Genomic DNA, 14,893 nt, shown 5'->3' with positions numbered 1-14,893 from the left:
CAAATTTACCGCTATTAACACACCTAAACTAAACCTACCAATATCAGAAAATCTAAAAATCCTTGGAGTCACAATTGACCGCCACCTAACACTTGAGACCCACGCGAACAACACAGCAAAAAAGATGTTCTACTCCATGTGGAAACTGAAAAGAATAAAACAATTCTTTCCAAGATCTGTCTTCCGCAACCTAGTGCAATCACTTGTACTCAGTCATCTGGATTACTGCAACTCAATATACGCAGGTTGCAAAGAACAAATACTGAGAAAACTTCAAACAGCCCAGAACACAGCAGCCAGATTCATCTTCGGAAAACCAAAATACGAAAGTGCAACACCCCTACGTGAGAAACTACACTGGCTCCTGCTCAAGGAACGTATCACCTTTAAAGTATGCACACTAGTTCACAAAATCATTCACGGCGAAGCCCCTGCATACATGTCTGATTTAATAGACCTGCCACCAAGAAACGCCAAAAGATCATCTCGAACCTTTCTCAACCTCCACTTTCCTAAGTGCAAAGGCATAAAGTACAAAGTACTACATGCATCAACCTTCTCCTACATGAGTACGCAACTCTGGAATATACTACCACGTAACCTGAAAACGATTTACGAATTAACCGACTTCCGCAAACGACTGAAGACCTATCTCTTTGAAAAAACTTACCGCAAGGATCAAAACACATGAATTCCATGCACACTAATAGAAATGCATCATTACACTCCCTTCTGAATTTTCTTCCCCCGTATGCTCCCCACATTTACAATCAACCCACAGATAAATTGTTATACCTAACGCTCTCTTGCTATTACCCGCTCACCCTACCATTCCCCCTATGTCTTATCCCACAGTGTCTATGCCCCAAAGATGATTTTACTGAATCTGTCTCCTATTACTCTTCATAATGTAACCCATAATCGTAATGTAACTAACTGTACCTCCATCATTCACAATGTATTGTAAGCCACACTGAGCCCGCAAATAGGTGGGAAAATATGGGATAGAAATGCAATAAATATAAATATAGTTACCTACATATATAACTTTGAATTGCACTCATAAGTGCTGGTAATTTGGATCATACGCATGCTATTGGTGCATAAATTTAGGCACTAGCTTATAGAATTGCCTTCTTAACTTTTTTACTGCCCTGATTTCACCCCCATAGCCAGCCATTATTTTAGCCCTAGTAAATTTTCAACAGGGCCAATTTAGGAGCCAGACTCTGAAAGCTAGGCACCTGAGAGTAATATTATAAGAGGACTTATTTTCCCTATTTTATAAAGACAAAAATGCACCTGTCTATAAAATACCAGAACAAATTCTGCAGAAATTCCAGTTAAATTGAAGATGTGAACATTACGCTCGCTCAAGAGCAGGTGTAAATGCACATGTTTAAATTACTATTCCACCCATGCTTTACCCCAACTCTGCCCCGAGCATGCCTACTGTACATGCATGGACCAGAATGTACTGTGCCTGCTTTTAGGTGTGGCCTAATTGTGTAAGAGAATTTTAATTGGGCAAGAAGGCACCTATTTTCCAATTGATATTCTGCACTATTTAACCAGCGCTTAAGAGGAGATTCTATATATGGCACCTAAAAATTTGGCGCTGAAATCAGTTCCGACTAAGTGTATTGTAAAGTCGGTGCCTAGATTTAGGTGCCAATTATAGAATACACTTAGTTCATATTTCAGCTCCTAAATCTACGTGCATCCATTTACATGAATGAAAACTTGTTGTAAATCCCTGCATATAGATTTAGGTGCACTAGGCCGTATTCTGTAACTAGGCGTGTAAGTTTTGGAACACCCATGAAGTACCCATTTCCCCGCCCATAACCATGCCCCTTTTTGCCTGTGCATGTTAGAAGTTCAGCGCACCTCGTTACAGAATATGCTTAGTGAGTTGTGCGCCTAAATTCTAATCAGTACCAATTAATGCTCATTATTGCTTGTTAAGTGCTGTTATCAGCGCTCATTAGCTTGTTAAGCTTATTAAGTTACGTGTATTGTTTTAAAATCCACGCCAATTTTGGCACATATCTCTGGGCGCACTATATAGAATCCGGGAGTTAGCGGCTAACCGGCTATATTGAGCGATATAACCAGCTAGCCGTGAATATTCAGCACTGTGCCAGCTAAGTTTCGAGGCTAAATTGGACCACCTAAATAGCAGAACTATCTTTGGCTGCTATAAACTTAACTGGCCAGCACTGACCATTGATTTGAGGGTCTTCTACAAAGGCACAGTAGCATGTTTAGCATGCACTAATGATTAGCACGCACTAAATACTAGACACCCATAGGAATAAATGGGCTTCTTTAGGGTTTAGCACACGCTTATTTTTAGTGTGCGCTAAAAACGATAGCACATCTTTTGTTAAAGGACCCCTTGGCCGGTTAAGTTTAAGCTGGCCAAAAAAAACCCCTGGATATTCAATGCCGGTCATCAGAAACATCCTGGCATGAAATATCCGGGCTCAGCACTGATCGCGGCATTTAGCCGGCCTGCCTCCCATGTGCTGAATATCGGCCGCTCTGTGTCTTTATAAAACATTAGTGCAGATCTAGCAGCAATGATGCCTACACTGAAGGCACAGACATTATACTTGCTCAAGAGCAGGTGTCAGTGTGCATGTGTAGGGTAAGCATAGATTAGCATAATATGTAATCAATGTGTGTACTTCACAATTCCGCCCATGCTCCACCCAGATTAAGAACATAAGAACATAAGTGTTGCCATACTGGGACAGACCAAAGGTCCATCAAGCCCAGTATCCTGTTTCTAACAGTGACCAATCCAGGTTACAAGTACCTGGCAAGATCCCAAAACAGATTGTGCTCCCAGCAACACCTGCAGTGAATGTGTTTATGCCAATATGTGTTCTTTTATGCATGCCCTAATTTTATAAAAGCCATTTTAGGTGTGCTAAAGTGACTTTAATTTTATAATGTCTTATGCAAAGAATGTATGTAAGAAAGAATGTTAATTAATGTAAACCTAAATAAGACATCAGTGGTAGGACCTGGAGAGGGGTCATAGGCTGAGAGGACTCCCTCCCCTCCCCAAACAAGTATTTATTTATTTTATAATTATATATATTCCGCTTACTCCACAGTTCCTAGTATATTACAAAATAACATACACAATTAAAGTAAAAAGGCATTCTGCTGCCCCTGTTTTATGTTGCATGTTCTAATTTCCTTGTTGCACCTCTAGAAGAGAAATACTTCAAGCTGTCAGTTCCCGGAGCCTATGAGAAAGAGGCATGTATTCCCTGCAGACCAGATCCAGATCAAGATACACAGACTCAGTTTGTCTTCCATGCAGACAGAGAACAAGGTCCCCAGTTGGAAGTGCAACTTCAGCAGAATCTAACTGTGGTGCACGTGAGTTACCCTATATGGATCTGCAAAAATCTTGTTCTTATCAAATCTCAAGCTGTAGAACTGGCTGAGCTTAATCTGCCCTTTTGGCACCGGCTGGAGGATTGTCATGAACATAGTAACATAGTAAATGATGGCAGATAAAGACCTGTACGGTCCATCCAGTCTGCCCAACAAGATTAACTCATTTTACATGGTATGTGATACTTTATATATATACCTGAGTTTGATTTGTCCTTGCCATTCTCAGGGCACAGACCGTAGAAGTCTGCCCAGCACTCTTCTTGTACTAAGTTCTGAAGCTAACGTCGAAGCCCCTTAAAACGTATACTCCAGCCCATCCCTATCTATTTAGTCATGATCACGGTGTAGACCATAGAAGTCTGCCCAGCACCGTTTTGTTTCCCAATTACCGGCGTCGCCACCTAATCTCCGCTAAGATTCCGCGGATCCATTCCTTCAAAACAGGATTCCTTTGTGTTTATCCGACGCATGTTTGAATTTCATTACTGTTTTCATCTCCACCACCTCCCACGGGAGGGCATTCCACATATGCACCACCCTCTCTGTGAAAAAATACTTCCTGACATTACGCCTGAGTCTGCCCCCCTTCAACCTCAATTCATGTCCTCTAGTTCTACCGCCTTCCCGTCTCCAGAAAAGGTTTGTTTGCGGATTAATACATTTCAAATATTTGAACGTCTATATCATGTCACCCCTGTTTCTCCTTTCCTCTAAGGTATACATGTTCAAGTCAGCAAGTCTCTCCTCGTACGGTTTGCAACGCAAATCTCATACCATTTTTGTCGCTTTTCTTTGCACCGCTTCTAATCTTTTTACATCTTTATCAAGATACGGCCTCCAAAACTGAACATAATACTCCAAGTGGGGCCTCACCAACGACTTGTAGAGGGGCAGCAACACCTCCTTTCTTCTGCTGGTTATGCCCCTCTCTATGCAGCCTAGCATCCTTCTGGCCACGGCCGTCGCCTTGTCGCATTGTTTCTTCACCTTTAGATCCTCAGACACCAACACCACAAGGTCTCTCTCCTGAGCTGAGATTACTAATCTCATCCCTCCTATTTGGTATCTCTCTTTTGGGTTTCTGCACCCCAAGTGCATCACTCTACACTTCTTGGCATTAAAGTTTTACTGTTGTAATCTTCCTTGTGTTCGTTTTTTTATTTAATTTTTTTCTATGTGAAACTTTAAAACAAAAACCACATAGCTAATACTTAATGAAGTGCTCAGTGAACCACATATCACTCTGGCTAGTCAACTGATCAGTAATATGTAATGCTAGGCATCATTGCACTTCAGCCCTCCCTTTCCTTTCCTCCTATATCATAGCTGCCAAACTTCCTAACGTTAAATGTATTCTTTTTTTAAGCAGATACTTAGCTTTGGGCTGGTGCTGCCGTTTTCTAAGAAGTCCTCCTCAGTGAGTAGCCAGAGCTCTGTGAATAGGTGATTGTGCTCGTGAATTTTTTATAAGCCGTGTTCCTCACCCTCTAGTGCGGCTTCTGATCTTTCATGTCATTCTTCAATCCTCAATTCTACCTTAATCCCAGCACATAACTTTGCCAGTGTTTGCCGAAGAAGTATGAGTGAAAAATCGGGGGAGGGGGAGCTGGGAAATGTCAGTTGACCAGGAATGGGGGGGGGGGGGGTTGAGAAAGAAATGTGATTGTCAGGGTGAGGGTGGAAGCAGGAAGTGTTGGTTATCGCGGGGAGAGTGGCAGGATAAAGGAAGAAATGCCGGTCATCTAGGTGGGGGGTGTATGGACAACAGAAGCAAGTGTAGAATGTCAGTTGGCTGGGGGTAAGGCAAGGGCAAGAAATGACACTGGAATATAAGCCCCCAAGTTTATACTCTCGTTAACAGTTCCCCCCACCTGTTTTTGTGGGAAAACTGTTATCTCGGTTTATATTTGGATAGGTTTATATTCCAGTATATATGGTATGCATTTTTGAAAAATGGCTGTTTTCTCCTATTTATTTTAAATACTGTTACTGCTTAACTTCAAGGTGTGTCCCCTAGTTGTTACCCTTTTTGAAATAGTAAACGATTGGAGTTCACTTCATTAAGGATTATAGACCTCTATCATATTGCCCTTAAGCCATCTCTTCTCCAAGTGGAAGAACCCTAACCTCTTCAGCCTTTCTTCATATGAGAGCCCTTCCATCCCCTTAATCATTTTGGTCCCCCTTCTCTGTAGCTTTTCTAACTCTGCTATGTCTTTTTTGAGAATCAGCTACCAGAATTGCACAAAGTACTCAAGGTGAGGTTCTTCCATGGAGTGATATACAGCCATTATAGCATTGTTTGTTTTATTCTCTGTTCCTTTGCTAATTCTTAACATTCTCTTTGCATTTATTGGCTGCCACTGCACATTGAGGAGAAGATTTCAATGTATTGGCCATGTGATATTGATATCATTTTCCTGGGTGGAGTTTCATAATGTGGAACCAGTGCCGTAGCGAGGGCTAATGGCACCCGGGGCGGGTCGCCGCTGCGCACTCCCCCCCCCCCCGGGTGCAGCATGGCGCGACCCCCTCCCTCTGCGGCACACCCCCCGGAGCGCAACCCCCCCCAAACCGCATTCTTACCTGCGGGAGGGCCGATCCGCCCCGAGTGCATGTCACTCGGAGCTGCGTCGGCCCCTCTGGTTCCCTGCTCTCTCTACCCCGGAATAGGAAGTAACCTGTTCCGGGGCATTGAGAGCAGGGAACCAGCGGGGCCGGCACCCCCCCGAGCGTGTGCACCCGGGGCGGACCGCCCCTCCCGCCCCCCCCCCCTTCCTACACCACTGTGTGGAACATTTCTCCTAACTGTTAACTGTAAGCCACATTGAACCAAAACTTGTTTTTGGATAATTGTGGGATATAAGAATGAATAAAATAAATAAACATAGCATCATCTAACTATAATTTGGGTTATTTTTCCCAAAGTGCATCACTTTGCACTTGTGCACATTAAATGCCATCTGGCCATCTGCCATTTGGATGCACGGTCTTCTTGTTTAAAGTATGGAAAGAATGCGTTGACCTTTTATAAAAGACTTGCAAACTGGATATACCTCATGACTTTTTATTTTAGTGATATGATACTACAGATACATTAGTGTTAGGAACCAAAGGTCCTAAAATCTTTGTTCTCTGTTCATAATGGATAATTGCTTAATAACAAATGTGTTTGACTCTAGGATGGACTGGGCCCTGGAGCAGAGAAGCAGACCATGGTGTTAGGTACAGGTTATCTGCCCATTTCATCACTTCCCATTGGTAAAGAAGTGGATTTGACTGTTCCACTTGGAGAGGTAACCAGATCTCATTTTAACAAAAGATTTCTCACAAAAGATTTCTCACAGTGTTGTATTGGAGCCCATTGCTGGAAATGCTGGATTGCCTGATTTCATTCTTCTATCCACCATGCAGTGTGACACTCTGCAGATATCTTAATCTCTCATTCCCCCTCATTCCATAACAGGTTGCTTAAATTTACGCGTTGATTGCCTGTGTAAATTTATAGAATACTGCCATTCACGCAAGTAAGTGTACACTGACCTGTGCAAATGATGGCATCTCTCTTAACAATATTCTATAATTATGCACTCATCTTGCATAGAATGTAATTGTTAGGGGGTCATTCACAGGGGGGAACATGGGTGGTCAACAGGCAGGGCTGACATATACATAGACAACGTACAGATTATTGTTGGTTTCACATGTAGGTGTGAAAAGTTATGCAAGCCGTAACTTGTTGTAAATGTTTACACCTACATTTATGTTGACATCCACAAAACTACAGGTCACATAAACTCACTGTGAAAATATAGAAAAAGAAAAACAGGTGGAGGAAAAGATTTCAACAGTCCAGGGCCAAGCACCTCATATGTCCGTTTCAACAATCAGGATTTACATTTCTGTTGCCCGCTTGGACAAACTTCTATCATTGATCTGAAAAACCTCTAATATTGCATTAAATTTTACTTGATATGTAATATTGTCAAAAGCAGGGTATAAGTTAGCACATCTTTAGACATAATCCCACCAGGAACCTATTCACCTACAGCTTCATCAGGGGATCCCGGGATATATGACAGACTTGATCGACCTACCAACTAGAAACACATCTGAATCAACACGAACGTACCTAAATCTGCACTACCCAAGTTGCAAAGGACTCAAATACAAATCAACCTACGCATCCAGTTTTCCTACATAAGCACACAACTGTGGAACACACTACCAAAACTTTATGTGACCCCCCTAATTCTATAAATGTTGCCAAAAATTGTGCGCCCGGTTTGCATTACAATTTAATTGAATAATGAGCCAATTAGTGCCAATAATTAGCTTTTTAACAAGCAGTTATTGGCACTAATTAGATTTAATTGGAACTTATGTACGTAACTTTAGGCATGGGATCTGCACCTAAACTTTCTGCATGAGTAAAAAAGGGGTGTGGAAGTGGGAGTGCTATTGTGGAATGTAGTCATTCCTAGCATTTACACATGTTGTTATACAATAAGGGGGATACATGCTTAATGTATATGCATAGATTTATTGCTGTGCCTAAAGTTAAGCATGAGTCCTGGGTGTAAGTGCTATTCTATAAATGTGCCTAAGTGCGGCTGATAGAATAGTGCTTTTTTCGGCAATGATTTTTTAGGTGCCATTTATAGAATCTAGCTTTTAGCACACAAAGTTGCGCATGCAAGTTATAGAATAAGGTCAGTTGCACACATAACAATATAATAATGAGCTGATAATTGATGTGAACTAGCAATAATTTTATTTATTTATTTATTTATTTGCTGCATTTGTATCCCACATTTTCCCACCTCTTTACAGGCTCAATGTGGTTTACATTATGCCGCAATCACAATCGTCATAAACGGTATGAGAAGAACAAAGTACTGTTACAATAAGGTATTTTAGATATCAAGAAAATTAGAAACGAAGGAAATAATTAATACATATCGGATATGCAAAATGTAGGTAGAATATAGTTTTTAGACTAAGTAGTTTTAATTGGTGCTAACTAGAATCAGCCAGCACTTATGCACGCAAATGACTTTAGTTGATATTCTATAAAACATATAAAATCTATAGCGCGCAACTGCAAGTGGGGTGTGGACTGGGGAGGGTCCTAGATGTGTCAGGGGCGTCCCCAGAGGAGGAGTAGCCTAAAGGTTGGTGCAGTGGCCTGTGACCCATGGAATTTGGTTCGATTCCCTCTACAGCTCCTTGTGACTCTGGGCAAGTCACTTAGGGGTCCTTTTACTGAGCCGTGGCAAAACGTGACCTGCGTAGTGTGGGTGCATGTTTTTGGCAGCGGCAAAAGGGCCCAGTGGGCCAGGAAAAGGGCCTGCGGTAAAATTGAAACCAGCGTGTACCTATTTATGGCCTGAGCACTTAACGCCACCCATTGATCTAGCTGAAAGGGCTCACACGCTACATGTGTGGTGACCGGTCGGCGCGCGCCAACTGCTGATTAACGCTGGAAATGCTGCATGCAGTAGGAAATAAAAAAATAATTTGTCTCGGCGGTTTGGGCACGCACCAAATATGAAATTACCACTGGGGGGCAGCTAGCCTGGCAGTAGCCTCATTTTGGAGCATGCTGAATGCACGTAGTACCTTTTGCACCTTTGTAAAAGGGCCCCTTAACCTTCCACTGCCCTAGGTACAAAATAAGTATTAGATTAAAAACTGTTTTTTGTTTTTGCCATTTTTTTCCTAGTGTCTGACCTGGTGCCAAAGAAGGCCAAGTTCTGAATTAGAAGAGGAATAAGATAAGGGGCAACGTCCTCATACACTTTGGCAAGTTCCACTTAACAGCCTGCGTGTCTAGTGGTAGATTACTAAAATCAGTAGATGACAAGGAGAATGTATTAGAAAAGATGTATTTGTTAAGCGTTTGAAATTTCTTTGAGGTTTATCACAGCCAGCAGTGCAAGTGATGTTAATCACTGCATCTGTAAGCTCAAATTTAGTGAGAAAATGGTTAGTCCAAGGTAGTGAAACAGTGGCAGAGATACTAATTCGGGAGAGCAACAACTGAGAAGAGAGTAATATATCTAAGGTATGACCAGCTTTGTGTGTTGGTGTTGTGACATAAGAATGGAGAGATAGAGTGTCAAGAAGATTAAGGAAGTCAGAGCTATGAGGAGATTTTGGATCATCAAGGTGTAAATTCATATCTCCAAGAATAATCAAATGGGTATATTGTAGATAGTGGTGGCTAACCCATCTGTTGTAAAAGCTGGTAGGAATGAGTTGTCAAAAGGGGAGGGAGATAAAGGAGTAAAGAATCTAACTGAGGAGTCATAGCAAGTCTAAATGATAGTAACTCAAGCGATGGTACTAATGGCGACGTGGTCCGATAGATAGCCAAGGTAGAAAGGTAAATAAGAACAAGACCCCCTCTTTTCCTATCATGCCTATTGGAATACAAGTAGGAGTATCCTGATGGAGTAGATTGAATCAGGTAGGAGAGGTCTCTAATGTGAAGCCATGTTTCTATAAGACAAAGTATATCAATGGAATGTAAGGGAAATGCGACTTGATATACCGCCTTTCTGAGTGTTTTTGCAACTACATTCAAAGTGGTTTACATATATTCAGGTATTTATTTATTTATTAATGTACTTATTAATGTAGTTGAATCAAATCCTGAATTAATAGATCGTACATTAATCAAAGCCATGTTAATGTTTAATAAATAAGCAGTAGCATTAATATAGAGAGAGAGCTCACATGGTGGGTAACAAAGTTGCCTTACCTCAGGGGGTTTACTCATTGGGCGGTGACCCCAATGTACTGGGATATATGAATATGATGACTTAGGAGCAAGAATGGAAAATAAAAAAATAACATATAAAAGCTAATTATGAACTGCATTATTAATTGCGCATAGAGCACATGAAGGAGCACACTAAGGAGCACATCGTGCTCCTTGCGTGCGCTTCTTAAGCATGTGCGCCGCAGTAGCAGATTGAATTGATCGTGGCTTTCTACTAACACCACATGTGATGCATTTAGGAGTGGGGTCAACAGCTGGTTCATGATCCTGTCTGGCTGGGCAGTAACTGTGACAGCATCCAAAAACAGAATAAACAGCAGGAGCAGTACACAGCAAACTCTGATTGTAACCAGAAAGGCGGTATATCAAATCCAATTCCCTTCCTCCCTTCTCCCCCCCATTCCTAGATTTTTTGTGCACACGTTATAGAATACATGCAGTTACGCGCCTAAATGCCTACAGTTCTGCGTGAGCAATTACAGCACCTTTGAGGTTTTGAGGCAGTAGTTCTGCACAGAATTGCTGTAATAGAATTGACGCTTAGAACCCAAATGTTTTCCACCTAACTTTAGGCAACCTTTCTTGAATTTTCCCCTTAGGTGATCCAGGGGCAGTTGGATTGGAACCGGAAGTTTTCCAGGCATCACAAATATTCAATGCTGGTGCCCTACTACTACTACTACTACTATTTAGCATTTCTATAGCGCTACAAGGCGTACGCAGCGCTGCACAAACATAGAAGAAAGACAGTCCCTGCTCAAAGAGTTTACAATCTAATAGACAAAAAATAAATAAAGTAAGCAAATCAAATCAATTAATGTGATCGGGAAGGAAGAGAGGAGGGTAGGTGGAGGCGAGTGGTTACAAGTGGTTACGAGTCAAAAGCAATGTTAAAGAGGTGGGCTTTCAGTCTAGATTTAAAGGTGGCCAAGGATGGGGCAAGACGTAGGGGCTCAGGAAGTTTATTCCAGGCGTAGGGTGCAGCGAGACAGAAGGCGCGAAGTCTGGAGTTGGCAGTAGTGGAGAAGGGAACAGATAAGAAGGATTTATCCATGGAGCGGAGTGCACGGGAAGGGGTGTAGGGAAGGACGAGTGTGGAGAGATACTGGGGAGCAGCAGAGTGAGTACATTTATAGGTGCCCAGTTAGTTAACCAGGCAGGTTGGAGTGCATATAGTGCTGTCCTGACTATGTCCAGTTAGCCATCCAGGTGTGGCACCTCCGAACACCTGGATATTCAGTGTCGGTACTTGGATAAGTGCTGGCACTGAATAGCTGGGCTTAATTCAGCCTGCAACAGGTTGAAGAGTGCCCCTTAATTTCAGCATTTCACCCCCTGCTTTGACAGGCATATACTGCTCACCACTGCTAGGTATTAATTGCTCAGATTTTGGCTAATTTGGGAAAATTGACAGAACTTCAGCAGATAACACCTGCCATTATGTATACTCATTTGTATTGTATTTTGTTCAGTGTATATTTTCAATATATGCAATTTTTGTTATTTTATTTTCATTGTACCCCAACTTGGTATTTGCAATTAATAGAAGGTGATTAGTAAATGGTTGGGCAAAGAGGAACCAGACCCACAGTGGCACAGAACCGTAGACTAGCACTAGCCCCAGAAATGTGAATTAACTTCATTTCTTCTCTGACCAAGGAGTTAAAACAGGTTTAATGGTTTTTTTCTTTATTAAATGCTGGAAATTTAACACACTTCCTGCACTGTGGAGTAATAGCTAATGCAATGGTTCCCAAACATAATCCTGGAGGCACCCCAGCCAGTCAGGTTTTCAGGATACCCACAATGAATATTCACGAGAGACATTTGCATGCACTGCCTCCACCTCATGCGAATCTATCTCATTGTGGATAGACTTCACTTAAATTACATTTGCATTTAGGTGTGCTAATTTTAGCACATTCTTTCAGTCCTATTTTGGCATATCAGCTTCATTGGTGGTTGTGGAATATCTACTGAGTCTGATGTTGTGGACAGTCGTGAGGCATCTCTTCATTCAGGTCATTGTGCTGCTTTGCAGGAACAAAGTGTAGACCTGAAGGTGAAGACTGAAGAGAGGTGAGCTAAAAGCGATTATATTCTGTGATCTCAGTATAAATCACCTGTTTTAGTCTTTCTCTTACTGTCTGTCTATTCGTTTATGGAGATTTTACCACCTTTTCTAACAAAGTAGATCCATGTCATGCAGAAATACTGGCATATCACAGTCTAGAGTATTTAGATCTATTGAATATGAGTTTGTTCATCACACATTACGCTTTTTTAAATTCCAAAGAAAACAGAAGCTTAAATCCTCCAAGAAATTCTAGTGAACATTTGATCACTATCTTTACTGGTCTCTCTGGGTTTACAATGGTGCTAATAGGATCAGTGTGTTTTTCTACATAGGGTGAGCTTTGTCCCATTCTGTGCCCATGGTAAAACAGAAAAATGGAAAGTGGATGTCAGTTCATCTGCTTTTTTCATAGAATGGAAGATGAGTGAATATTACTGACAATTTTTCCTTCTGGGTGCAGGATAGATGAGTCCAGTAGCTGAGGGGAGCAGTTCTAAAGTTGATTTATTAATAGTCTGTTTTTAAAGCCAAATCAAAGGAGTACCCAACCAGAAAAGCACTCACACCCGCCTGAATACTAGGGCTGCCCCGTCTTTATGCATGAACAGTTTCCTTCAATGCATTTAAAAATGTTTAAGTTCATTCACTCTCACCTTCCAATTGTCTTCATTTTATAAAGCTATCAAGATCTTGATGTGCGCCTTGGCTTTGACCTGTGCAGCGGTGAGAAAGAGTATTTGGACAAGAGAAAACAACGAGTATCTCAAGCCCTGAAGGAGGCACTTAACTTGAAAGAAGTCCCCTCTAGGGAGGAGGTAGGAACCTGACAGTGTGGACATCATCAACTGCAATCATTTTGAGAGTAATAATCTGTCTGCAGTGGTAAGCGGCTTGTAAACTGCTCTTAGCCACTGGCCAAATTAACCCTGGATATTCAGTGCTGGGGCATGGACAGCTCCTGGCATCGAATATCCGCACTGACCTAAATGTTAACCAGGCACTGGCAGGTATTCAGAGCAGCGCCTGGTTAACTCTGCCTAAAAAAATTAGGAGAGCCTTTTTTCTGTCCTAACTTTATGTGCTTACTTAGCTGGTTAGAGGACCAAATATCGTCACAAACCGGCTAAGTTGTGGCTCTGGACCGCCCCTAACTTGGCTGGTTATGGAATGGCCATTTAGGAGTGATATTCAGTGGCACTACCCAACTAAGGTGCCACTGAGTATTGGTGGTCAGCCAGCTCATTGGGGTTGAAGTGGGTAGTAGCCTCTCCAGCCCGGTTAAAACCCTTTGATTATTGGGCCGTTTCTCTATAAAGTTATTGACTGATTTTCTAGTGAAACAATGATTTAAATCAGGTTCATTTCATACGGCAAAAAAGAACCTGTATGGCTTAGTCAGTCCGATTCTGTTTGCAGTGGACCTTGACTGAGAGTAGAAACCTGCTAGAGGCTGAAACTGGCAGCTGCTTGGGAGGGAGATTTATGCTGTTCATAGAGACCTAAGGAGAAAGCGAGCCTCAGGGCCTGAAAAAAACAGCCAGAAGAAAGGGCTGGCAGGATGGACCAGGTGAAAAAGCAAAGGGAGGAGGGGTTAGAGGCTGTTGAGCAGGTGTAAATGTATGTGTTGGCATTTGCCCATGACCGGGGCTGCTTCTGCGACCTATTTTATAAAGGCACATTACTATCTAGGTGATTAATAAGCTCCGTTTAGGCTTCTCCCAAAGACACCTGTTATCAAATACTACCACTTGGCTTCCACAGTTTTGAATTGCACATCTTTTGATTCAAGGATTGAATTACCTGTAACATGTAAAAGAAAAGAATTCCATAGAAAAATTATATAATAAACTAACCTTTCTATAAAAAGTGCTCTGGCACTTTTGTCCAATTCCTAAAGCAAGCACTTTCAGGGTAAAGTTGTTTTCTGCAGAGGATTTGACTTCCATAGGAGTTTTTTGTTTTTCCATTAATACTTTTTCCCCTCTTGAAGTTGGAGGCAATTAAACTCTTTACACGACAGATCACTAGTTCAAACTTGTTCCAGCTTCTTGCCCAAAATATAATTTGTCCCGTAATTCCCAGATTGTCCGTCTATCATCCTTCATTACTTTTCTTCTCTTCTAGGTGCCAGTAGTGGCAGTAGTGGGCTCAGGAGGTGGGACAAGAGCTATGACCTCGCTGTTTGGAAATTTATCAGGGCTGCAGCTGCTTCACTTGCTGGATTGTGTGACATATCTATCTGGAGTTTCAGGATCTACTTGGTATGTAATGAAGAGTCATACACCTGGTCTTATGTTGTATCAATCCAGTAAATATAATTGTGAGAGATTTAGGAAGTTTTATTCCAAAATGGTGTTTGGGTATCACTGGATGTCTGGTAGAGTAGGAAGGGATAGATGAAGTGTACTGATTTGCAAACTTATAGTCATGGGCAACATCATTTCTTTCACACAAAATGACTTCCACTCTGATTCTTGTGCACTTTTGGGCACCTGGGTTGAAATATATCCGAGGTAATCACTGCAGTATGTTTGCTGGTCCGAACCCAATACATAGGGAATGTTTTTCCATATCACCAACTTACATTGTGGAGAACTTTAAATTAACAG

General features: G+C 41.8%; 1 protein-coding gene across 1 annotated transcript in view; it reads left to right on the top strand.

Annotated features, from left to right (window-relative positions):
- The window catches only part of PLA2G4F (phospholipase A2 group IVF), a 126,024-nt gene that overhangs the window by 51,973 nt on the left and 59,158 nt on the right, over positions 1–14,893 (top strand). Inside the window, exons 8-12 of the mRNA XM_030214754.1 lie at positions 3,230–3,399; positions 6,603–6,716; positions 12,249–12,286; positions 12,964–13,099; positions 14,409–14,545. Coding sequence (XP_030070614.1) covers positions 3,230–3,399; positions 6,603–6,716; positions 12,249–12,286; positions 12,964–13,099; positions 14,409–14,545 — 595 coding nt within the window. The remainder of the gene's footprint in view (positions 1–3,229; positions 3,400–6,602; positions 6,717–12,248; positions 12,287–12,963; positions 13,100–14,408; positions 14,546–14,893) is intronic.

This window comes from Microcaecilia unicolor, chromosome 9 (assembly GCF_901765095.1).
Source record: "Microcaecilia unicolor chromosome 9, aMicUni1.1, whole genome shotgun sequence".
In the NCBI taxonomy this organism is placed as follows: Eukaryota; Metazoa; Chordata; class Amphibia; order Gymnophiona; family Siphonopidae; genus Microcaecilia; species Microcaecilia unicolor.
This window is presented reverse-complemented; position numbering and strand designations above follow the sequence as displayed.